The sequence below is a fragment of the Gaeumannomyces tritici genome (genome assembly GCF_000145635.1).
Source record: "Gaeumannomyces tritici R3-111a-1 unplaced genomic scaffold supercont2.2, whole genome shotgun sequence".
Taxonomy (NCBI): Eukaryota; Fungi; Ascomycota; class Sordariomycetes; order Magnaporthales; family Magnaporthaceae; genus Gaeumannomyces; species Gaeumannomyces tritici.
The window spans coordinates 7,349,284-7,373,019 of NW_008804546.1; the positions used below are offsets into that span (position 1 = coordinate 7,349,284).

The 23,736-nt window shown below is 58.7% G+C and overlaps 8 protein-coding genes across 8 annotated transcripts; 6 read left to right on the top strand and 2 right to left on the bottom strand.

Moving 5' to 3' along the window:
* Positions 1-1,216: 1,216 nt before the first annotated feature.
* Positions 1,217-3,439, top strand: GGTG_05005 (hypothetical protein). Its single transcript, XM_009222804.1, has 6 exons — positions 1,217-1,574; positions 1,651-1,907; positions 1,970-2,330; positions 2,427-2,491; positions 2,566-2,595; positions 2,673-3,439. Exons 1-6 carry the CDS (start codon positions 1,499-1,501, stop codon positions 3,309-3,311), a joined length of 1,428 nt encoding a protein of 475 aa, XP_009221068.1. The 5' UTR covers positions 1,217-1,498; the 3' UTR covers positions 3,312-3,439.
* Positions 3,440-3,774: 335 nt separating this feature from the next.
* GGTG_05006 (hypothetical protein) lies at positions 3,775-6,642 on the top strand. Its single transcript, XM_009222805.1, has 2 exons — positions 3,775-4,962; positions 5,031-6,642. The coding sequence occupies exons 1-2, from the start codon at positions 4,749-4,751 to the stop codon at positions 6,371-6,373; spliced, it is 1,557 nt and encodes a 518-aa protein (XP_009221069.1). The 5' UTR covers positions 3,775-4,748; the 3' UTR covers positions 6,374-6,642.
* A 975-nt stretch (positions 6,643-7,617) lies between these two features.
* Positions 7,618-9,160, top strand: GGTG_05007 (hypothetical protein). The gene has a single exon (XM_009222806.1). The coding sequence runs from the start codon at positions 7,863-7,865 to the stop codon at positions 8,913-8,915; it is 1,053 nt and encodes a 350-aa protein (XP_009221070.1). The 5' UTR covers positions 7,618-7,862; the 3' UTR covers positions 8,916-9,160.
* Positions 8,827-9,673, bottom strand: GGTG_05008 (hypothetical protein). The gene is made up of 2 exons (XM_009222807.1): positions 8,997-9,673; positions 8,827-8,939 (listed from the first exon to the last, which is right to left on the bottom strand). The coding sequence occupies exon 1, from the start codon at positions 9,440-9,442 to the stop codon at positions 9,218-9,220; it is 225 nt and encodes a 74-aa protein (XP_009221071.1). The 5' UTR covers positions 9,443-9,673; the 3' UTR covers positions 8,827-8,939; positions 8,997-9,217.
* Positions 9,674-10,297: 624 nt separating this feature from the next.
* Positions 10,298-10,717, bottom strand: GGTG_05009 (hypothetical protein; the record flags this gene model as incomplete). Its single annotated transcript, XM_009222808.1, has 2 exons — positions 10,298-10,464; positions 10,702-10,717. The coding sequence occupies 2 exons, from the start codon at positions 10,715-10,717 to the stop codon at positions 10,298-10,300; spliced, it is 183 nt and encodes a 60-aa protein (XP_009221072.1).
* Positions 10,718-11,218: 501 nt separating this feature from the next.
* Positions 11,219-13,516, top strand: GGTG_05010 (endo-beta-1,3-glucanase; the record flags this gene model as incomplete). The annotated part of the gene is made up of 2 exons (XM_009222809.1): positions 11,219-11,297; positions 11,391-13,516. The coding sequence occupies 2 exons, from the start codon at positions 11,219-11,221 to the stop codon at positions 13,514-13,516; spliced, it is 2,205 nt and encodes a 734-aa protein (XP_009221073.1).
* Positions 13,517-15,377: 1,861 nt separating this feature from the next.
* On the top strand, positions 15,378-19,429 carry GGTG_05011 (hypothetical protein; the record flags this gene model as incomplete). The annotated part of the gene is made up of 3 exons (XM_009222810.1): positions 15,378-17,918; positions 17,979-18,442; positions 18,517-19,429. The coding sequence occupies 3 exons, from the start codon at positions 15,378-15,380 to the stop codon at positions 19,427-19,429; spliced, it is 3,918 nt and encodes a 1,305-aa protein (XP_009221074.1).
* Positions 19,430-19,865: 436 nt separating this feature from the next.
* Positions 19,866-23,108, top strand: GGTG_05012 (transcription factor SPT8). The gene is made up of 2 exons (XM_009222811.1): positions 19,866-20,274; positions 20,464-23,108. The coding sequence occupies exons 1-2, from the start codon at positions 20,256-20,258 to the stop codon at positions 22,734-22,736; spliced, it is 2,292 nt and encodes a 763-aa protein (XP_009221075.1). The 5' UTR covers positions 19,866-20,255; the 3' UTR covers positions 22,737-23,108.
* The last annotated feature ends 628 nt before the right edge of the window (positions 23,109-23,736 follow it).

Below are 23,736 nucleotides of genomic sequence, written 5' to 3' on the forward strand. Positions count from 1 at the left end.
CCCCCCCCCCCCCCCCCCCCCCCCCCCCCCACGTTTCCCCCAAGGCGCTCTTCTGCTGCCCCTGGAAATGACGGCATGCGTCCTGCCAGCGCCTGCTCGGCTGCAGGCAGCGTCACACTCGACGAAAGCATGCGCCCGTCCACTCGATAACCTATATCTGCCCGCCTGCAAGCGCTGCACCACGCCATTGCATCGGCCGGAGGACAGACTCGCGCGTCGAGGGCTCATCACACAGGGCAGAGGCAGGCCGGGGCCAGCAGGCGCAGTCAGCCCATCATCCCATCGCCCGCTCCACCGCGGCGCAGGCTGCCCGATAAAGCCCCGACCCCACGCGTTGTCAGTCAACCCCCGCTAAGGGGCAGACGCAGTCATCAAGTGATTCAGGGCGTAGCACGCCTACGTATCTGAAAGTAAGGCGCCTCCCTGCCTTGGTAGGCACGGGTAGGCACGAGTAGGCACCAGCGAGAGCGAGGTGCGCGAGATTATCATCCCCTTCCTCCTCCTTCTCACTCTCCCGTCTCCTTGTGCCGTATCCCTGCGCCGCCCTCATCTCCTCCTAGTTACGACGCGAACCAAGAAACGCCAGTGGCCCCCCGGCAAAGCAGCCTTTTATCCGCATCCTGTGGGCTGGTCACTGCCGTGAGGAGGGGCCGACATGCAGGCAACCTCGGGTCCGTACGTGGTCGACCGATCCGACGTCACTCGGCGTCTTGTGCGTTGTGCATGCAGGTCGTGTTAGCGTCGGGCTGGCGTCCGTTGTCAGACACCCCTTTTCCCCGTATATTCTTGCCGACTCTACGCAATTGGCTCAAACGAGAAGAGGGCTGTAGATGATGGGCTATGCGTCCTATTGGGCAGATTCATGTCCCCCGTGGCTTGCCTGGTTCATCGTCGTTTGCACAGAGATTATCGAAGACCTCCCGTTTGTTTGTGGGATGACCAAGCCGGAGCGCCCGGTCTGAATGCCGGGCCTGGGCTTCCCCGGTGAGCTCCAGGTTGGCCGGCTGGCAAGCTGGTGCGAGGTGATCCGTCTCCTGAGATGTTTGTTGCGCGTTGTTTGTGTGGCGGTCACGTGGTCTTGCTTTTGCTTGTAGTCTGTCTGGTATCGACGACAATGTCGGCGTCAACGCTCCCCTGTTTGATGAAATACCGCGTTGAAACTCACGGCCTTTACTAGGTGACTTGTGGCAAGGTGGTTTTTGGAAGAGGGAAGCAGTTTGAAAGTGAATGAATATGGAAATCGGAGAACCATACAGTCCAACTGGGTGTTGCGCCGTCGAGTGCTCCTTCCGTTTTGAGATGGGGTCGTGATGCTTCTCAGCCTCCTCTCAGTTTTGGCTCTCTGGTGCCTCGGCCATCGAAATCTTCCTCTCGCTTCATGGTTACCAGTTTCCCCCCATGCTCGTAACTCTTCCAGCACCTGCATTCCATGCGCTCGCTACGTTTCCCTCCTCCTTTCTATCCACATCCGTAGACTAGTTCACCATATCACACCAACATGAAGGTCGCTGTTTCGTTTCTGTTTGGCCTTGCCGCGGCAGCATCGTCGCTGCAGGTCAACATCAGCTCCCGAGGTGACGAATCAAGCTCGATAATCGGCCTCCTGCTTCTGACCCTAGACCAAGCCAACTGACATCTGCCCGCCCATAGACTCGATCCTCAAAGCCGCCAAGGTTAAGGCATCCGACGTTATGGCCTACTATCATGGCAACGAGCCAGGCCACATCCCTGGCGTTCTGCCGGGTCCCCCTCCCGAGGGTCCCTACTACTGGTGGAACGGTGGTGCTCTGATGGGTGCAATGGTCGACTATTGGCATTACACGGGCGATTCGACATACAACCAGATGGTGAAGGACGCTCTGCTCTTCCAGTCTGGCCCCCACCGAGACTTTATGGAGCCAAACTGGGTAAGTCACCGCTATCCCTCATTTCTCCAAGCCTCGGCCTCTGACAAGACCGGCCTGAATAGACGGCAAGCCTGGGCAACGACGATCAGGCCTTCTGGGGAATGTCGGCACTGCTAGCCGCCGAGGTCAACTTCCCGGATCCCGAGCACGGGAAGCCATCGTGGCTGTCCCTGGCCCAAGGCGTCTTCAACACGCAGGCGCAACGGCTCGACGACACATGTGGAGGAGGCTTGCGCTGGCAGGTCTTCCAGTTCAACAACGGCTTCCACTACAAGAACACCATCGCCAACGGCTGCTTCTTCAATATCGGAGCCCGCCTCGCCCGCTACACCCACAACCAGACGTATGCGGACCACGCAGCTGCCATCTGGGACTGGATGGAGACCATCGGATTGATGGACAAGGACTACAACGTCTACGACGGTGGGAATGCTCGAACCGCGAGTGTCTGATGACCAACTAAGCCGGAAAAGGCTATCTACCTACGAGAAGGCTAACAGTCTCTGGCCTATTCACCAGGCGTTCATGCGCCTGACTGCGACGAAGTCAACAAAGCACAGTACTCGTACAATGCTGCCGTTCTTGTGAGGAATCTCCCCTTAGACACTAAAACGTAAGACGAGTCTGAATGCGGGGAGCTGACACGAGTTTCTCACAGCTCCAAGGAGCCGCCTTCCTCTACGACTTTGTACGTCCGTTTTCCTTCATCTTGTCCTTTTGGCCGCACAACAAACTAGTGACTGACATCCTGGTACACCCACGCAGACAAACGGGAGCCAGGTGTGGAGAGACCGGATCAACAAGCTCCTCGACCAGACCATCCACGTATTCTTCCCCAACGGCACCGCGACCGAGAGGTTCTGCGAGACCGAGGGCAACGCCTGCACAACCGACAACCTCAGCTTCAAGGGCTTCCTGCACCGCTGGCTGGCCGTCGTCGCCCAGGTGGCGCCCTTCACGCGGCGCCGCATCACCAAGGCGCTCAAGACGTCGGCCGCCGCGGCGGTCCGCCAGTGCACGGGCGGCGCGTCCGGCCGCGAGTGCGGCTTCCGGTGGAACGGCACCTTTGACGGCACCACGGGGCTGGGCCAGGAGATGAACGTGATGGGCGCCCTCGTGTCGGTGCTCGTGGACCATGACGACTACGACGTCGTCGTGCGCCCGCCCGTCACCAACGCCACGGGCGGCACCAGCGTTGGCGACCCGGCCGCGGGCGGGTCCGGCGGGGGTCGCCAGCAGCACGCAACCACGTTCGCGCCCGTCACGATGTGGGACACGGTCGGCGCGGGCTTGGCCATGACGGTCCTGATGGGAGCTTTTGCCTGCGCTTGCGTCTGGATGTCCTCGGACCTGTTCGAGGGTGGTGGGAAGCAGGCGAAGGGCAAAGGGAAGGCCCAGGGATAGGGCCGAGGATAGGGTCTGGATGCCATGGATAATGGACGGTGGCTGTACCGGCATCATGTTACTGGCCTAGCCAGCCTACTGTTGTCGTCCCGAGAGCACTTTGGCACAGTCAGGCGAATAGAAAGGAGGGCATGCACAATAGTTGCAGCTTTGTTCTGGTCACGAAAGTAGCCAGGTCCCACGAGAACTTCCCCATCCCTCTGCCCAAGATATCTGGCTGATGGGAAGATGGCTTGTGTGATAGGTTAGGCCAATGGGCTGTCATCAGCAGGTGACGAAGAAGTGTTGGAGGGAACGAGATGGCCCAGGGGTGGTTGGTGCTGGCCTAGCTCTAGCATGACCTTCCTTGGACAACAGATGCTATTGCCTAATAGGATGTGTGCGACAATGCGTCGCCACCTGCGGGATACTATTGGCGCGGGTAGTGGGGTGACCAGGGGCGGGGAAGGCCCCACTCATAGGGGTATATAACCCGCTCCTCCCATCCCCCTCAACGATGTTTTATTTCCTGATTCTTTGTTCTACTTCTAACACTTGTCGTGCCCCGCATCTTCTTCGTTAAATAAAATGAAATAAATAAAAATAAAGTTATCAGCAAATTTAACTGCAAAGTGTATCAAGATACTTTGCAGCTATACCCTACCGTTAAAATACGTTAAATAGTTATTTTACATTGATAGTTACACCAGTTTTATAGTTGAACACGCTCGTTACGCCTGTCGTATTCAGCATACTCAACCACAATACAAAAAAAAAAAAACTCTCCCCGCATTTTAGCATATCTAACACGCGCTAACAAGTGCTGTTGCAACCGTTATATTCCTAGGAACACAACCGTCTCGGTGTTTATTGGTAAGTATGTTTTTGCGTGTACAGCTTCAATTCAATACCGAAGAACCCCTTGTGGACACAGCGATGCTGTTGCGTGGGGCCAGCATTTTCCCATGTCGACGGCAGGAAGGGGAAGTAGGCGGCCTGCGGTCGCAGTTGCCTGGTATTCAAAGGAGGGAAACTGCGACCCAAGAAGCAAGCACCTGCAACTGCAGGCACGACCAGAGAATGAATGCTGCAAGCGCACCACGCCTTCCGGACCTCAATCTTTTGCATTCCCTTCGAGGCCCTTCTTCCCCATGGAGCCCGCCAAAGCTGCCGTGACCTCACCTCACCTCAATCCGGGCGGGCCTCGATGCTCGCCCGTTCTTGTGTCTTCCATCGCCCTTCCCTCGAGACAGCGAGAGCTGCCTAGGGTAAACCACAGCACAATCTCTCTATTTCCCTCATAGTTATCAGGCCCCCAAACGCATGCTTTAAGCTCATGGAAAGCGCGTCCCCAGACCACTGACCGGGCTGCCAGTCCCATCCCATCATCACCCACAAGCAGTGCCAGCCCACATCCTTATCAATCCTCGGACCAAGAGAGGACGGGAAAAGAGCATAATGGGCATATCCAACACCAGAAAGCCGGCCCAAGGCTTTACGTCGCATGCATGCGACCGCCCCGCGGCCATGGCCAGCAGGGCTGGGAAGGCTGCCGCCGAAGCTTCAGTGCGCGGCCATACGCGCAGCCACTCGCGGCTTGGGCGCCGCCCTGTGGCCACTCAGCTTCCGTCCGCAATCCGCCCGCCAAGGAAGGTCTCGGGGTCATTTGATGGTTTGTCTATTAAACCCTTTGTGAACGTTCTGTCGGACATAAGCTTACATTTTTCGTGTGGGATCTAGGTGGTGGCACATCTGTAATCCATACAATGGGCCCTCAGCTTCCTTCCGCTGCCTCCCCCGTTGCTGTCCTGATGGCGGCGGCGACGGGTGCGGTCACAGTCACGGCTACGCCTATGGACGACTCTCCTGCTGCCATGGCCAACCATGAGCCATCGCCGCAGCCCGCTAGGTGGGAGCACTTCAACGATATTGTCGCCTATGCTCCCCACGAAAACAGCGAACAAGCCCATATCGAGTTTATTAAACAACACCGCAGGCCTTGCGTCGCGCAATGGGTCCTTGTGGCCAGAAGAGCTACCAAGAAATGGGGCACCATTGATCCGGATCACCCAGACCTACGAGAGTATCTGATTCGGCTAAAATCCTTCATCAAATACCTCGAAACGGTTGATATAAACCCGCGAATTCATGATGCGGAGCTAAAAAGTCTTCATGGGGTGATAAACAACCCAGACAACAAATTCCCGGCTTTCATCATCGAACATTACAACACGCTTGAACAGCGATGGAAGGACATGAACTACGGGGAGGATGAGGATCACATCAAGGACAGTGGCAATGAGAGTCAGGGCGAAGACTCGGGTGCGCAGGACAGCAATCTCGTGGGTCGTCGCCGGGGCGGTGACGTCGATCTCGCCAGGGTCACGGTGGGATTCCCTTGCGACGAGGATCCTGTCTGGGGCTTGCATGGGGTTATGCATGGAATCCTTCGCACGGCGGCTCCCAGGGTTCAATACACGCCGGACCCTCGGTTTGTTCACGAGAAACGGTCGTGTCATGTCTTTGGTCACAACGGCCTGGTGCCTGGCGACTGGTGGCCGCTGCAAAAGGTGGCTCTTTATCGAGGTGCCCATGGCAGCTCCATGGGCGGCATCGCGGGTCGGAAAGGCGAAGGAGCGTATTCGATCGTGGTTGGCTCGTCGCAGTACGACGATCTTGATCGGGACGAAGGGAACACCATCTGGTATTCGGGATCCCACAGCCACGAAAATGAGGATCCCGTAGAGCACCACGACTCGGATGCAACCAAAGTCCTTCTACACTCGCTGGAACGAAGCGACCGACCTGTGCGCGTCCTGCGCAGAAAGAACGGCAACCACTGGGCACCCCAGTTCGGCCTCCGGTACGACGGTCTTTATCGCGTGGTGAACTGCCGCACCGCCAAAAATGGGAAGGGTGGCGTGTACCGGCAGTTCAAGCTCGAGCGACTGCCCGTCAACCCTGCCCGGCCCGACCTGAACCCGTGCACACTGGAGGAAGCCAGAGACAAAATGCCGGCCTCACGCCAGGCCGAGATCTGGGCCCGGGTCCAAGGAGGGTACTTGCCGAGGCCGGGGAACTAAGCAGATGGGCTCGGACTGGAAAGGGAGGAGGAGGAGGAGGGGGGGAAAGAGGAGTGGGGAGAGTAGCCAGGACTTGGGCTGTTGCAAAGGGAGGAAAAGGGAGGAGGGTAGGGATATTCTGGCCATGTTTGAGGATGTCCTGCGGTTGGCCAAGGAAAGGGTTTGGATGCAGTTTTTCACCCGAGGCGGGTCTCTTATAGGCGACGCTCACGGTTTTCTGCGTCGGAGAGATAAGATCCAGGTAGTAGATGCGAATGCATTTTTGCCCATCTTCAGAAAAGGCTGATCCCTCCTTGTGACTAATGTGCTTGTGCGTGGTGCCGATTTGTCGTTCAGTTTAACCTTGAAGCGGTCGATGGAGGAAGAAAAAAAGGGTTAAGTTTTATGATCCACCAGAAATGCGAGATGGTGGGGCACAAATGTGAGTTCCGTGGGTAAAGCCGCTGGACGTGTGTCTAGGGAGTGAGGATTTTGAAATGACGGCCGCGGATGGCAATTTACTCTGTCTTATCTGCCCGTGTTGCCGCCCTTCTTACAGGTGGGAGGGACTGCCAGTTAATAAGCATCAAGGCAAACAAGACGGAATGGCTCTCGGTAACCCGGCCCTGGAGCGCGCCTCGGATCGAAGCAGATTGTGGAGGGGGCCAATGTCGCGTTGATGGCTGCCAGTCTGGCTGCCTGGCCGGGGGCAACCCTGCGGGTCCCTGCCTTTTTTTTTGTTTTCTCTTTTCTCTCTCTCGTCTTTATTTATTTTTTTGCTCTTAGGCTCTAGGTCGGGCCTAATCGGCTAGCACACTTTAACTTGACCTGCACGCTGTGTCCGTCTCCTGTCCACAATGTGCACAGAGTATGTCTGTCTTTTCTGTCAGACAAGGACGGGACAGGGCGGCAGTCGGCACCAGACAGAACCAAAATGTGCATGGAAGGAATTTCGGAGTGCTCCAGAGATCCCCTCTGCAAAACGAGCCCATTGGTGGCCTTGGCGTGCTCCTCCTAACCAGATGTGGCCATGACCAAATTATCTTGCGTCTTCTCCATTTCTCCACCTGAAAGCGGTTTAGGCAGCCCGCCCTGTCAGCCGTCAGTCCTGCTATCGTAGAGGGATGGGCCACCATCTAACCAAGGCGTGTGCCCCAGCCGCATGGACAGCTGGGGGGGTTAGCAAATGTCGAAAGGGTTCTTCTGCGTGCCCGCCCAGACTTTGTGTTGCTTGACATCCAGGCGCCGCCACCCACCTTGTCCCTCGCGGCTGACGGGTGGCTTTTTTTTTTCTCCCCCCCTCTTCTCTCTTCTTTTTCATCTTACATTCCATCATATCTCGGCCAACACCCGTAACAACGCACACCCCCCATCCATAGCGCGCCCCTCCCTGCCTTCGAAGCCACCAAGACAGCCGATCAGTCAGCCACCAAGACAGCCGATCAGTCATCGGTTGAGTAGCCTCGGTACCTAACGGCGCCGTCGACAAGGCGTCCGCCCGTCGACAGACATGATGATAGTGGTGCCGCGGCGGCGCTTTCTGGTGCTGTGGGCGCTGGGCTCGTTTGTATTCATCACGCTCTACCTTAGCAGCGACTGGCTGCGGAGCGTGTGGCACGGGAAGGTCTGGCCCGTCGTTCACGAGCCGGGACTGTGGATCATGGGCTTCACACGGTACAACTTCAAGCCGACGCCGGGCGAGGCCAAGTGCTTCGATGGCACCGTCGAGCGCGTAAACGCGCCGGGCGTTACGGCAGACATACCGAAGGTGGTGCACTTTGTGTGGGGCCCCAAGGGTGAGGGCTCCTTCAACCTGCTGCTCTACATCGCAATCCGCGCCGCCCTGGCGACGCTGGAGCCCAAAGAGGTGCGCGTGCACTACACCAACATCGACCGCGACAACGAGTGGTTCAAGCTGCTCGAGCCCAACATCACGCTCGTCCACCACGACCCCAAGTCCTATCTGGGGCCCTTTCTCGACCTCGACCCGGAGTCGTGGGACATGGCGCACATGGCAGACGTGCTGCGGCTGACGGTGCTGCTGGAGGAGGGCGGGATATACCTGGACGCCGACGCCTTCGTGCTGCGGCCGTTCGACACGCTGCTCAAGGGCGCGCGCGACGTGGTTATGGGCCACGAGGGCGGCGTGCGCATGGGGCTGACCAACGCCGTGATCATGTCCAAGGCGGGCGCGCCCTTCATCAAGCGCTGGCTCGGCATGTACACGTCGTTCGACAAGACGCTGTGGAACGAGCACTCGGTCAAGCTGCCGCGGCGGCTCGAGGACCAGTACCCGGACGAGCTGTGCACGCTGTCGCCGAGCGCCTTCTACTGGCCCATGTGGACCGAGGGCTCGGTCGACTGGATGCACGAGCCGCTTAGCGACAAGGAGGCGGCCGAGGTGGACGAGACGATGCGCAAGAACGACGGCGCCCTGTTTGGCGACCAGCTGGTCCTGCACGCCTGGAGCCACCCAGCCCGCCGCTACACGCACAGGCTGACGCCCGATATAATGCGCCGGGAGAACACGAGGTTCAACATGGTTCTGAGGAGATTCCTCTAGATAATGTCTTTTTGTGTATATTTTCTTTTTTCTGGTTAATGCTGTTGCTGCCGGCGTCGAGGGGCAGATGGGGAGATTTACCGATACGATGTAATGAAACAGACATGTATGGCGCGCCGGCGTTTGTGTGGTCTTCCTCCTCTGGCTCGCAGAGAGCGGCTCTTGATCCAACGTTCTGGATATGCAGATATTGGATACTTAATGTAGTTGAATATACGAATGCACACCTACCTACCTTTGTGGCATTTTGGTTGGTCGGCAGACGGACAGTCGCCCATCATATTTCCGCTTGATGTCTGCCACTATCGCGACTCGCCGAGAGCAGGAGTAGAGCGAGAGCTGCGTGCCGGCAACCACCCGTTGGCCAGGCTCGGGCACGGGCGGGACATTCCGACCTCTCTCGGACTAATATAGCGGACAAGACGGCCGGCGGTCAAGGACCTGACGATGTCAGGAAGAGTGTGGGGTATCAACGGCTCGCGCAGGACAAGAGTCAGGACGAGGAGCCGCAACGACGCGGCCGACATGTGGGAACGGCGGCCCCTCCCCAAAGGCTAAATATCTAATCCGTCGGTGCCCGCTGGCTGACCTGCATGCCTGTTCGGCCGTGACCAGCACCACCCTTGAACGGACCCTTCAGGTTCGGGATAGACGCCTGCACTATCCGGACGAGGCTTGGGGCTGAGCGGGGAGTTTGGACGGCACTGGGTCACGTTGGGCAAGAGGGCGGCTTGGGCTGAGTTTTGCATTGCGCGGCGAGCAAGGTGCAGGCTAGGACGGGTAGAAAGGAGGATTGTCACGAGTCAACAAGAAAGAAGGAGCGCTGTTATTTTTACGAGACCGTAACCAACCGGACAATCTATTTCGGCCTCCATCCTCTCGCTGCGGCACTGCGGCGCGACGTGATGGAATCTTTGACGCGGCCCTTGCAATTTCAAATATGGCCTCGCTAGGTGCAACAAATTGAGCTGACATGGAAAAGTTGGCAGGGCCTGGCTAAGGGGGAGTCAATATCCTAGAAAAAACGGTGGAGCGTGCGCATCGCACAGCCAAGGGGGCCCAGACGGCGGGGGGCGACAGGGGGTGGCGAGGAGCTGCTGCGAGCCGTGTGCGAAGAGGCAGATCAGTCAATCAATCTGCTGTGCTCCCGTCTTTGCATCTTTTGGCTTTTTGGAATGCTGATGCCGATGGAATCATGGATTCCATCATGTTGATTGATTTCTCCAGAAACCCAATTCGTTCCGCAACTATGACTTTGCGGCAACGAACGGCACGAACGGCAAACTCGAAACGTGCATCCCCGCTCAAAAGGTTGATCAGCCAACGCTACTGGGGGCGCTTGGCCTTGAACGTACCCCTGCACTGCAGGCCCCATCTGGACATCACCACCTTGCCTTCTCCGATTGGATTTCGTTGTCGCGAGCAGTCGTCGCTCTGGCAGCGGGAAGGGAAACAGGGAAACGAGTGAACATCTCGAGAGCCTCCAGAGCCAAACACCAACAGCCAGTGCTGTCTCGGGCGCGCACCGTTTTGCTGCTTTCCATACATGCTAGTGCCAGCTCCAAATTTGTCTGTCAGCTGAATGTCTTCAACTGTGGTGGCGGAGCGCCTTTTTTTTGTGTCTGTCTTTTCAGCTCCCAAACACGAACCTCTCTCATCGTAGTCAGGGGTTCCAGGACTCGGCCATTTTGAAGCAGCGCCCCTTTCGCTCCACCAGCCGAAGCCCCCTTTCTCTCATCAGCTCTTTCGGCCTTTGCGCCCTCGACTGCGACTCTCTCCAACAAACCCAACAAAGCACTCATTTCCTTTGGTTTAACAGCCACCTGACGCTCGTTACCCTGAGGGCTGCCCTGGCCTAAGAGCTGTTCTTTTTTTTTTTTTTTTTTGGAGAGTAACGGCAAGAGTCGCAACAACCACCAGAGGGAGTGAGAGCCTGGTCAACAGCAACGACCCAGACGGGAAAAGAAAAGGCGACACGAACGCACGGCCGAGCGCAATCCTACGCCTCTGTCCTCCATTGTGCTCGTCTCCCCACACCGGGCCTGGTTGGCCCAGCGTCAGGAGAGCGATCGATCGCGTTACGGGCTTACGAGCAGCCTTCACTGCGAGCGCCCAGTCCCACCTTTCCTGTCCATTACGTTGGCTCAGCCTGGTCGCCCGCAAGTCGCCAGGCCTTGGAAGAAGCGGGACGGACGCACTGCCACGCGCACACGCCAGACATTGCGTCTCCATCTGTTCTTGCCGAGCCCACTGGCCTGTTTTCCTTCCACTGTGCAGCTCCTTTCTTCTCCTTCTAGTCCACCATGCAGCGCTACAGACACGACGACCCTGCAGAGCGGGAGCCTCTCGACGACCCTAACGCCTACTTCGACTCCTCGCCAGGTCGCGGCCACCCCCAGGCGCAGCACTACCCGCAACAGCGCCAGAATTCTCGCCATCGCCAGCAACAGGAGCAGCACTACGAGTCCCGACCAGATCGCCATCAGCAGTACCCGCAACAGCAGCAGCAGCGCGGCGACCACTACGCCCAAGATCCCTACGCTCAGGATCCCTACGCCGCAAACCAGTACAACTCGACGCCCCCTCGAGCCGCCGTCGGCGCCCACCGTCAGCCACGATCACCACCCGACGCCCAGCATCTTCGATCCGAAAGGCGCCGGTCGCGCGACCAGCAGAACTGGGGCCCTGCAGCCCATCAATCGTCGCCGCCGAACCCCGACTACGTCTCGCCCATCTCGCCGCCGCAGTCCGCCGGTCTCGGTGACGACGGTCGACATTGGGGACAAGAGTCAGGCCGCCAGCGACAGGGCGCCGCGCCGCAGAGCCGTCCTGAGAGCAACGTGACGCCCGGATCTGATAATTTCAGCGAGGCGGCTCCTTTTGGCGGAATGGCAAACATCGCCTACTCTGTTGCCGAGCGCAATGCTAGAGAAAGCGGGCTCAAGGCCATGAGGACCGCCAACCCGCACCAGCAGCCCTATCCCGACCAAGACTACCACGACGGCCATCACCATCCCGCCCCATACAACGACACTGCCGACAGGGACTCCCACTCCAGCATGTCTGGCCTTGGCGCCGCTGCCATCCCACCCGGCTTGTCGACCCCTGGAGCAACAACGCCATCGAAAGCGCGCCATCCCGCTGATGTCGTCTACACTGATGACCCGTACTCGGGCTACTCGCGACCCAACCAAGCCGCACTGGGCGTCGTCAACCCCCACGACATCTACGATGATGGTGACGACGGTCTCCAGTACGGACGCAAGAGCCAGCGGAACTCGATGCTCAGCCTGGGGAACTCGAGCAACAGGAGCAGGAACAATCTAGCTGGCGCCGCAGCTGGCGCCGGTGCGGGCCTGGCGGCAGCCAACGGCAAGCCTGGGGGCTATGGGCCTGTGTCTGGCCTCGGCAACAACGCTTCCCACGAGGAGGTGCACAACCTAGGGGGAGAGAAGTCGTGGGGCATGAAGCCCGAGAACAAGTCCAAGAAGTGGAAGATCGTCGTCATCATCATCGTCGCCATCGTCGTTGTCGCGGCTATCGTGTGTGGAATCCTCTTCGGTGTCGTGTACAGGGGCGGGGGCAACAGCAACCCAAGCCCAGGCCTGTCGGCGGCCGACGACCAAAAACAGAACGGCGATCTCAACGCAAACAGCGCCGAGATCAAGGCCATGATGAACAACAAGAATCTGCACAAGGTCTTCATGGGCATGGACTACACGCCCATCAACACCCAGTACCCCGAATGTCTCAAGGACCCGCCATCACAGAACAACATCACGCGTGACGTTGCAGTCCTCTCGCAGCTGACCAACACCATCCGCCTGTACGGCACCGACTGCAACCAGACCGAGATGGTGCTGACTGCCATCGAGCGACTCAAGCTTAATAGCGTCAAGGTCTGGCTGGGAGTGTGGCAGGATAAGAACACCACCACCAATGAACGTCAGCTCACGCAGATGTGGGACATCCTGGACAAGTACGGGGAGAAGCCCTTCAAGGGCCTCATCGTCGCCAACGAGATCCTGTTCCGCGAGGAGATGACGACCACGCAGCTCCAGAAGCTGCTGTCCGACACGCGCACCAAGCTGAAGCAGAAGGGCATGACGCTACCCGTGGCCACCTCGGACCTGGGTCGAGACTGGGCCGATACGAACCTGGTGCAGGCCTCTGACTACATCATGGCCAACATTCACCCCTTCTTCGGCGGCCAGCCGGCCGAGGGCGCCGCCGACTGGACCATGGCGTTCTGGAAGAACAACATCAAGGTCGACAAGCCAGAAAAGGAAAAGAACGTCATCGCCGAGATCGGTTGGCCGTCGCAGGGCGGCCAGCGCTGCCCGCCCGAGCTGGGCAAGTCGTGCCCCAAACCGGCCATCGCCAGCGTGCCCGAGCTGAATCGGATCCTGAACGACTGGGTCTGCCCTGCGCTCAACAACGGGACAAACTACTTTTGGTTCTCGGCCTTTGATGAGCCCTGGAAGATCAGGTTCAACAGCAAGGACGAGAACTGGGAGGACCACTGGGGGCTTATGGATGTCGACCGGCAGCTCAAGGACGGCATCAAGATTCCGGACTGCGGTGGTAAGACGGCGCCATGAGTCGATCTCCTATTTTATCTCGTTCTAGCGGTTTCGATCAGGCTTTCTTTTTTCTTTCGTCTCGAGGATACCAGGGGAGGGCATCTGTGCTTGCAGGACAAGGATAAAATGTCGATGCAAGCATGTATACTTTGGCTTGATATTTTTACTAGCCGGGCAGGACACTTGTTTCTGGCTTTCCATACTTTTTTTTTTTGCCATATTTTGCTCTTTCTATCTCGTCTGTTCGGCGCCTTGTTTCTCCTATGCCAGGGACATGTGTATGATGTTTGGGATACTTGTTTTGTAGTTCCGTAGCACTAGGTGCCTGCCTCTGGGCGTTTGTTTGATATAGGGGAAAGGAATAACCCTGTAGGTAGCTGTATGTATATACATGCCGGAGAGGAGTCGTTTGAGCAAAATCCAAGTTAGCTATACAAATCCCTGCTGCGAGCTCGCTACTGCGCCGCCACATGATCGTGCAAAATGAGGTTATCCAGGAGCAACAAGTCAAAAAAAAAAATCAAAAAAAAAAAGGGAGAGAAAGAATTCAGAGGTGCCTAGTCCTCACAGCCCGACTCTTTTGTGATCCCACATCTCCATATCTTTGTGATGCCCCCACTTACACCAGCCACAGCCACTGATAGTATATGTGTGTATGCTCCATCCACTGCTGGGGAGAATGACTTCAATGGCTCGAGAGTTTGTAATATGATACCATGGGCTCCAATAGAGGTTCCGTCCAACAGTTTGCAACATGCTTCCCGCTCTCCCGTTTGCTCCGCCTTCGTTTGCGCCTGACTGTTTTGGCAGGTGCAGGCAGGCAGACTTGGGCATGGACAACACAGCACCAAACACCTCACCGCACTGCTTGTGTGGCCTCCTGCAGCCTCACGAACCGGCGGCCAGTCCCCATCAAGCATCCCAGGCTGGACAAACATGTCCCAAGCAGGCGGAGTGGTGATTGCTACATGGAAACCGGTCCCGGGCCCACTGGGCGAGCCGGCTTGCTGCATCCTTCCGTTGCAGGGACGTGCATCATATATTGCGAGCCGCACGTCCGCCGCCGCTGCAAATGGCCCTCCTTCTGCCCGTCCCTGACCTGTTTGCCGTCCACCTGGCTGATACAGACACTACCTGACTCTAGCCGTCATTGTTGATCCTTTTGCGTGGCCTGAAGAGCGGGCGCACATACTTGAAAGCTCGCCGCCGACTTGGCTCGCGGCTGACTGTCGACAACGGCCATCTCCAACCCGTGCACAGCTGCCTACAGGCTTTTGACGAGGCCGATCTGGCCTTATCTCTGGCCTTATCCTTGCTCTGGGTGACAACGAGACTCATACACGCAGCAAGAATCACTGCGTCTTTTCATCCTCTGGTTGACGCTCTGGAGGGGGCTGCTCTTTCCCGATTTGGAAGGCACGCGGGTTGTTCTTCCTCCCCCAGACCCTGCCCCTCCAACTCTCGTGCAGTCGCGTCAAGCTTTTCCCGCCTTCTTTCCCTCTCTTCTTCTTCTCGAGCCATCTCAACGCGCCCAGAGCTCTCCCCGCTCCTTCACTTGTGCCCACTGGCAGTCGTTTACCAACACCAGACGTGTCTTGGAAGCAACCTGCTCTCTAGACGTAAGCCTGGCGCGTACTGCTTCTAGTGCCAACTCCGAGACCAGGTAAACCGCTTGGGCTGGGCATAGGTCTTTTTCTGTGTGCGTATCCAACGCGCCTGCGCCGCCCAGGTTAGTCCTTTTCCCGTCTTCGTTTGCTCCTTTGTCGCCACTATCTCCCCAACGTCTGAGCCTCCTGGCATACCTCGCATTTCTCTGCCGCCGAAATCTCAGTCTCTCCCGTGTGCAGGGCTAACAACAAATTGCATACAGGCCTCCGGCATGAGCATGACGTTGGCAAAACACGGAGCTGCGGCTCAGCCAAAAGATGTGAGCGAACCGCCCTCTCCCCCGGCCCCTCTCCCCTCTGCCGTACTGATACTTCCTTCCGCCTCAAATCAGCAGTTGGATCCCCAGGAGATTGTCCGACAGCATGTCAGCTTTGTCCCCAGCGGCCCTGGATGGCAGGGCATGCCCGAGCTTCCGACTCCCGCCGAGATCAACCGGAGTTGGAACGACGTCGAGGCTCTACCAACCGATCGCGTAGATGAGCCCTGGGAGCAGAAGGACGAGTACCTGGCCACCAAGTACAAGATTCTCCGCTGTGAGGGCACTGAGAGTCTGCGCCATGCCGTGTCGACGTATAAGCTCGACCCGTTCATGTTTGACGACAAGACTACATGCGTCTACACCAATGTCTACATCATCGGATACCTGATGACCCGCATCGGCGCATTCTTCAGAGTCCGCTTCTCCACCAGGCGTGCCGGTGTCAAGATCAAGTGGCTGCAGTCTCGCCGCTTCACCCCCGGCACCATCCTAGCCATCAGCACGGCCGAAGACAAGTTCCAGACCATCTGCAAGATTGCGGTTGTAGCCCAGAGGCCGTACAAGGACGGCCTTGATCAGAATCCCCCGCTCGTCGATCTTCTCTGGGCCGACCCCAACGAGGCTGTTTTCGATCCTGGTCTGGAGCTGGTCATAGTCGAGTCTCGTACTGGATACTACGAGGCTGCCCGCCATGCTCTCACGGGGCTTCAGCACGTTGCCAACGAGCCCACGACGCTCGACAAGTACATAGTCTGTGGCCAGCGCAAGGTCGAGACCCCAGCATCCGTCCGCGCCTCTCCTGTCATGGACCTCTCGCCCATAGTCCATGCCCCACCCCAGGGAGACCCAGAGGAGAACTATGCCATTGCGCTTCACAATGCGAAAGCTCCGTTCAGGGAGGTCGACATTCTCGGCAAGGTCCCTGGTGGCCTCACGTCGGTCACGTCGATGGACCATTCGCAGATAATGGCGCTGAAGGACATGCTCACCAAGGAGATTGCCATCGTACAAGGGCCTCCGGGAACAGGCAAGACGTTCACCTCGGTGTCCACTCTGGATGTCCTTCGAGAGAACCGGGATCGCGTTCATGACCCTCCCATCATTGTTGCAGCGCAGACCAACCACGCACTGGACCAGATTCTGATGCACTGCGACGGCGCCGGGGCCAGCATCCTACGCGTGGGTGGTCGCACCGAGAACGAAAAGATGCAGGAGCGAACCGTCTTTTGCCTGAGAAAGATGATGGCTGGCAACCAGGCCCAGAGGAGGTTCAGGGCCCTTGACCAGGTTCGCCGCCGCGAAATCGACCGGCTCAGTGAGAAGCTTGTCGGCGCTTTCCCGGAGGGTCTCCTAAAGCCAGCGCTTCTAAAAGAATACGGCCTCCTCACGCAAGCCCATCTTGATTCCCTTTCAGACTCGGACTGGGAGGGCTTGCCTGGCTCGGGTGCTCCTGATGCCGATACCGGTGATACCGACCAAGAGGCGAGTCTAGAGCTCTGGCTCGGTGACCAGAGGACAACAGGCCTGGCCGCCCAAGCCGAGCCTGAGTTCGAGATGGAAGAGACCATTGGCGAGGTCAACAGGGAGTACGAGGTTGACGTTGGTCTGGACCGCACCGCTGATGAGGATGAGGACGGCAGGATCCACGGGACCTGGATCGTGCTCGACTACAAGCAAACCGGCAAGCTCCCGCCCAAAGCCAGACGAACCGGCAAAAACAAGACGCCCGAGGACTGGCTCGCGTCGACGGACGACCTGTGGGATATCCCGTCCCATTTCCGTGGCGCAGTGTACCGCCATCTCCAGGCCGGCCTCATGAAGGCAATCCGCCCCGTACTCGTGGATTGTCTCGCCGGGTACAAAAAGAGCTGCCAGGAAATGAAAATTGGCAAGTGGACTAACGATCTACAGCTGATCAAGGCCCACAAGATCGAGATTGTGGGCTGCACGACAACGGGTTTGACCAAGTACCGCGGTTTTCTGGCTGCGATGCGCCCCCGGATCATGTTGATCGAGGAGGCTGCCGAGACGCGGGAGCCCAACATCGTCTCGGCGCTGTACAAATCTCTCCAACAACTCATCTTGGTTGGAGATCACCAGCAGCTGACTCCGCACTGCGACATCCAGGCCCTCAGCGGGGCTCCCTTCTTCCTCAACGTGTCTCTGTTCGAACGCATGGTGAAGCTGGGCATTCCATTCAGCAGGCTGACGCAGCAGCGCCGGATGAAGCCCGAGATCCGTCAGCTTCTAGACCACTTCTATGAAGGCTTGTCGGACCATCCTCTCGTTGCGTCGCGCCCGGATGTGCCAGGTATGGGCGGAAGGAACATGTGGCTCTTCCACCACCAGTGGCCCGAGGAGATGGACGCCGACTGCTCCAAGTACAACCGCCAGGAGGCCGAGATGGCGGTCAAGTTCTTTGCCTATCTTGTCAACAACGGCACCGATCCTGGCCTCATTACCATCCTGACATTCTACAATGGCCAGCGCAAGGTACGCATGAACCAGAAGCCACACGTGCAGCCGGTAAAAGCTAATCTTTTCGTCGTTTAGGTCCTGTTAAGGATGCTGCGTAACGAGCCCGCGCTCAGGGGCATGTCATCCTTCAATGTCTTCACGGTCGATTCGTACCAGGGCGAGGAGAACGACGTTGTGATCCTGTCGCTGGTGCGTAGCCCCAAACCTGACGCGCAGTACCTTGTCGGGTTCCTCGAGGACAGAAACCGGGCCACGGTAGCCATCTCGCGAGCCCGCTGTGGTTTCTATATCTTTGGCAACTTCATCAACCTGCTCCGAGCGAACGAGGAGTCGTTCTATGTCTGGGGCAACGTGCACAGCTGCTTTGCCGTGAATGGCTACCTTGACACTGCGCGAGGACTCCCCATTGTTTGCCAGCAGCACGGGTCCGAAACGTGGATCAAGGGGTTAGACGATTTTGTGGGAAATGCGGGCGGATGCCGGCGGATGTGCACGGGACATCTGCCTTGCGGCCACAAGTGTCGGCTGGCGTGTCACTGGTGAGTGCTTTTTTTTTTTTTTTGCTCTCTGGATGTCTCTGGATGTGTGTGCTGACATATGGGTGCGATGATAGGCGACGCCACGACAGCTATGCCTGCTCCGAGCCATGCACCAAGAAGCTGCCCTCGTGCGGCCATCCGTGCTCCAACAGGTGCACCGAGAAGTGCTTCTGCAAGCAGTGTGAATTTGAGCAGTCGGCGGCAAGCCACCAGGCCATGCTGGTAGAGCGAGCTCTCCATCCTTCACTTGAGGACGTTCTGGACCACAAAGACCTTGGCGCCAACGACGCGATTCCCGTGGCCGGCTCGCTCCTGGGCCGTGGCCGTGGTGGGGGCGCGGGCAGGGCCGCCGGTGTTGGGCGCGGCGGTATGCGGGGAGGTAATGCCCGAGGCGGTGGCCAGTGTGCGATGGTACCGAGCAGCGTGGCCAGCTGGGCGGCGTACTCTCAAGACACGAGCAAGTTTGACGAGAGGGACCGGCTACAGGCGAGCGCGGCGAGGGCTGCGTTGCCGCCGAGGGAACGCATTGACATCAAGGAGAAGTTCAAGGAGGCGCGTATTGTCAACGGCCAGCGGACCAAGGCTGCGAAGAAGGTAGAGGTTCTGCTGCCAGGTCTTGATGGTAGCACGGAGGAGAGCGCCCAGGCGGCCAGCGGATCCAACAGGCCTGCCAGTCTAGTGGAATTGAGTGAAGCGGCCAAGGGTACCGGCAGAGACTCTCGTCCCAACAAGGCTGTAAGCGGTCAGGCTGGAGCCACCAGGGCTTTATTCCGCCCGGGTCACTTTGTCGGCAGCGAAGCCCTGCCAGCGACTACGAGAGCTGTGCCGGCGACTGCTGGGGCTGTGCCGGCGGCCACTGAAGCCCTGCCGGCGACTACGAGAGCTGTGCCGGCGGCCACTGGAGCCCTGCCGGGTACTGCCGGGGCCTTGCCGGCAACTACGAAAGCCCTCCCCGAAGAGGATGAGGATCTCATAAGCCTGGTGTAGGAGACATCAGTGCCTAGAGACGATGTTGGTTTGTGACGGCACTGCAGCTTTGGGTTATCTGGCGTTGGTAATGCCGTTTCCCATGTTAATATTTTTTCCTTTTTTCTTCTCTTTTTGGCAGGCCGGAAACGTGCCCTTCTGGGGGTTTACTGGGTAGCAAAAAAAGCGGTAGAAGGGGAAGAGGCGGGAGGTAGTGGGCGGCTTGCTTGTTCATGTATGTACGCTATGTACAGCTTCGATGTTGGTTTGGTATCATGCATGATGCATGGCATTGCGTCATGGTTTCCAATGACTCGCGTGCAGGCTGGGGTTTCTAGCGGGCGGCTACAGGTGATGGCGAGCTGCTGCAGTGCTGGGTGGGACAGTGTCTAGGGGTGACCCCGCCCCAGGTCGCGTCCTGACGTGATGCGACCGGCTGACATTGAATGGGAAGATTGAATTGCACGATTGAAAGTCGAACGCTTCGGGTCCAGCCAGGTCCAATGGGTGTTTGTTGAGGTGTTTGTTAATCGGGTGCGACGTGGACTGACTTTTTGTCGAAGGAGCTGGGCTACGCTGAGTTTTCTTTGACCTCGAGGTTTCTTTTTGCTGCCTTCTCCGTTTGGCACCTTGTTCCGATCGACGCCGTCCTCGTGCACCTAACAGTATAGAAAAGGAGCCAATTGATTGCACCGTTGGCTGGCGCGCCAAAGCAGCTCCCTGAAGTCGGCAAGCTGGAGCGCTCGTTCTGGGGGCGGGAAAAGACGGGTCGATCGAGGCAGGGTAGCGGCGTTGTGTGTGGTGTTTGCCGGGCCCGAGTGGCTGGCACGCCTGGGCTGTAGCCACCATGGACGAGGACGAAAGGGGTAAGCCAACCAGCCAGTCCAGTGTCGCACGCGACAGGGCGCCCGCCTGTTGGAGCTACCTGTTCGAGCTACCTGGGCCTCCCTCCCTACATAGCTGTTTGCCCAGGTATCCTACCTTGGCTAGCTGGGGTCGCGGCCATTTTACTGACCGCCTCGGGCCCGCCACCCTGGGCGTGTGCGCCTTTGCAGAATCGAACGCGAGCTCCGAAAATGAGCAGGACGAGGTGATGGAGGATGTCGACGCGCCCGAGCAAGATAAGGACAACGAGGACGACGATCACGACCACGACCACGACCACGACCACGACCACGACGGGGACGACGACGGCGCCGACAAGCAGGCGCAGGACGACCGCGTGCCCAAGCGCATGTCCAAGGAGGGCTCCGGGCGCGAGGCGGGCGCGGCGGCGGCGGCGGCGTCGGGGGCGTCGGGGGCGGCGGCGGCGGCAGAAAAGCTCCCAGAGACAGGCGAGCTCGGGGCAGCGGCAGGGCCCAAAGCGCGATGGCAGTACCTGGCGCCCGAACGTGTCACTGCGCGGCTCTACGACATTGTGCCGACCATGGCGGCGCCGCAGGCGACGAGCATCAACGCCTTCGCGGCCACGCCCGACCTGCGCCTCTGGATTACGGGCGGGACCGACGGCTACGTTCGCAAGTACGACGGCATCGGCACCATCAACGGCAAGCAGCTGCTCACCGTGGCGCAGCGGCACCCCTTTGTCGACTCGGTCGTCAAGGCCGGCATCCTCATGTCGTACTGGGAGAACGAGGAACCACCGGGCGTGGGTGGGGCGGCCTCTGGCAGTGGGACGGCGGCTGGCGGCGGGGGCGCGGCGGCGGGCGGGGGTGCGGCGAGCAACGACCACATCCTCAGCCCCGTCTACTCGCTAGCGGTGCACTCGCAGGGACTCTGGGTGCTGTCGGGCACCGAGGGCGGGGGCATCAACCTGTCGAGCGCGCGGCACGACGAGGGCAAGCGCATCGCCTGCCTGGCCAAGCACTCGAGCGCCGTCAGCGTGCTGACCATGCTGCCCGACGAGAAGTCGGTGCTTAGCGGTAGCTGGGATAAGACCATCGCCGACTGGGACCTCAACAACGGCGAGGTGCGCCGCCGCTTCGAGGGTAGCGGCGGCCAGATCTCGGCCGTCGAGCTGCGGCCCTCGGGCGGCGCGCTGATCCCCCAGGCCGCATCGTACGGCATAGACCCGCTCGGGCCCAGGCGGGACTTTGGTGGCGGTGGTGGCAGCACCATCAGCGGCAACAACGACCAGCCCTTTCGCAACGGCGTCGGCTCGAGTAACGGTGTACGCGGCGGCGCGGCGACGAACGGTGGCGGCGTAGCTGGTACGGGGGGTGATGGTGGTGGTGGCGGCGGCGGCAGCGGCGGCGCCGAGGGCGTGGGCTCGGGGTTTGCGCAGAGCGCGTCGCCGGCGCACGAGTCGCTGTTCGGCAGCCCGGCCGGGTCCCTGTTTGGCGAGGACAACATGGGCGGCGACGGCAACGGAAATGTCTTTGGGGACGACGACGACGACTTTGGGGAGATGGACATGAACGGCGGACAGGGAGGCGGCGACGTGGTCATGGGCGGGACGGACGGGACGGACGCGGGGCCCGGTGCTGGTGCCAGTGACGGACCGGCTTCGGCCAAGGCACCCGCGCCTCCTGCAAAGGCAGACGGGGCAGACGGGGCAGACGGGGCTGACGGGAAGAACAGCGCTGCGGTCAACAGGAACAGCGAGTCGTCGGCGTCGTCGCACACTAGCACCGTCAAGGACAGCCAGCCGGCGGCAGGATCGGGACAGGACGACGCAACAGCAGCAGCAGCAGAGGCGGCCAAGCCGTCGTCGCCCAAGCAGCAGCGGCGGCAGTCCCAGGCAGGGTCGTCGGCCATGGTGCTGACGTCTGCGACGACTCGGCACGTGGACCCCACGCAGTCGTCGGACCAGATATTCGCGGCGTCGTCCATGGACGGCACCATCCGCATCTGGGACCGACGCATGCAGAACCCGGCGGCGCGCATCGGGCTCCGGCAAGGCTTACCCCCTTGGTGCATGGGCTGCTGCTGGAGCCCCGACGGCAACAACCTGTACGCGGGCCGGCGCAACGGCACGGTCGAGGAGTACAGCATCCACAAGGCGCGGGCCGGCTGGCTGCCCGAGCGCGCGCTCAAGCTGCCCGCGGGCAGCGGGCCCGTCAGCTGCGTGCGCGCCATGCCCAACGGCCGCCACCTCGTCGTGGCCTCGCACGACATCCTGCGCCTGTACGACCTGCGTGACTCGTCGGCCTTCAAGGGTTCGTCGGTGCCCTTCCTCATCGTGCCCGGCCCGCCCCGCGCCGGCGTCATCTCGCAGCTGTACGTCGACCCCACGGCCCGCTTCATGGTGTCGACGGCGGGCACGCGCGGCTGGGACGGCACTTCGACCGAGACGCTGGTGGGCTACGAGATTAACGTGGCGAGCTGAGCTGGGGGTTGGGGTGTCGGGGCGTTGGGGTGTTGGGCTGCATGTTGATGATGTGTGCGTGTGTGGGTTGGATGGGCAGGCTTGGATATATCTATGTAGTTTTTTTTAGCAACGTCCACTTTAGGTTCCCCTTTTTGTCTTGTGATATCAATCTTCAATGCTTTAGTTCTTGCTTACCGACACGGCAAATTACCGTTTCCTTCATATGCTTTTTCCTTCCCACCACTACCACGATTGTTTACTGCTAAAGCACCCACCCTTACCCTGTACCGTTTGTACCTTTTCAGTTTTGGCTACCCGATTTTGCTTTTTGCTTTACGCTTAACTTTGCTAATTGCCTTCGAGCTACCTTGTACTTTATGCTTTTACCGCATTCCTTACTTACTTTATACTTACTTTGTACCGTTTTTAATATTATTAAAACGGTTACTTACCCTGCACTTTTTATTTATCGTACGTATTAAGCATAATATAACTTTTATTATATTAAATGCTCGCTTACCCAATACTTACTTTAAACCGTTTATAAGTACACCAGCATACGCTGCTTACCCCGCACTTTTTTCCATTACGGTACGCGTTAAAAGTTAAAAACCAACTTACCTTGCACCCACCCTGCACCTACCCTGCACCCACCCTGCACCTACCCTACACCCACCCTGCACCTTTTTTTAACCGTACCTTGTTAATCCTTCCAATACCTTACATTAACAAATACAAACTCGACGGTAAAGGGCTTGTTGGAATGCTTTGGAACGCGCATTGGCTTAAATGCAAAGCTAAACCGCCGGGAAAGCTTAACGACAAAAACAACACTTCGGTTAACAAGTCCTTTACTTTTGCGGTCGACTTTTCGCTTAAAAGAAGCGGTAAAAAAGCTGATTTTATCGCTTTAACCGCTGCCAACGCCGGGGAATACCCCGACCGGGTGTTCGCTCTTTGCGTAACGGATAAGTTAAAAAACGTCCGCTTGTTTAACTACCCAAATAGCAAACGCGCG

Coding starts and splice junctions, on each gene's coding strand:
- GGTG_05005 (XM_009222804.1), top strand. CDS start 1,499: ATGAAGGTCGCTGTTTCGTTTCTGTTTGGCCTTGCCGCGGCAGCATCG. Junction 1,908..1,969: donor ACTTTATGGAGCCAAACTGG/GTAAGTCACCGC, acceptor CGGCCTGAATAG/ACGGCAAGCCTGGGCAACGA. Junction 2,331..2,426: donor GGACTACAACGTCTACGACG/GTGGGAATGCTC, acceptor CCTATTCACCAG/GCGTTCATGCGCCTGACTGC.
- GGTG_05006 (XM_009222805.1), top strand. CDS start 4,749: ATGGGCATATCCAACACCAGAAAGCCGGCCCAAGGCTTTACGTCGCAT. Junction 4,963..5,030: donor GGTCTCGGGGTCATTTGATG/GTTTGTCTATTA, acceptor TGTGGGATCTAG/GTGGTGGCACATCTGTAATC.
- GGTG_05007 (XM_009222806.1), top strand. CDS start 7,863: ATGATGATAGTGGTGCCGCGGCGGCGCTTTCTGGTGCTGTGGGCGCTG.
- GGTG_05008 (XM_009222807.1), bottom strand. CDS start 9,442: ATGTCGGCCGCGTCGTTGCGGCTCCTCGTCCTGACTCTTGTCCTGCGC.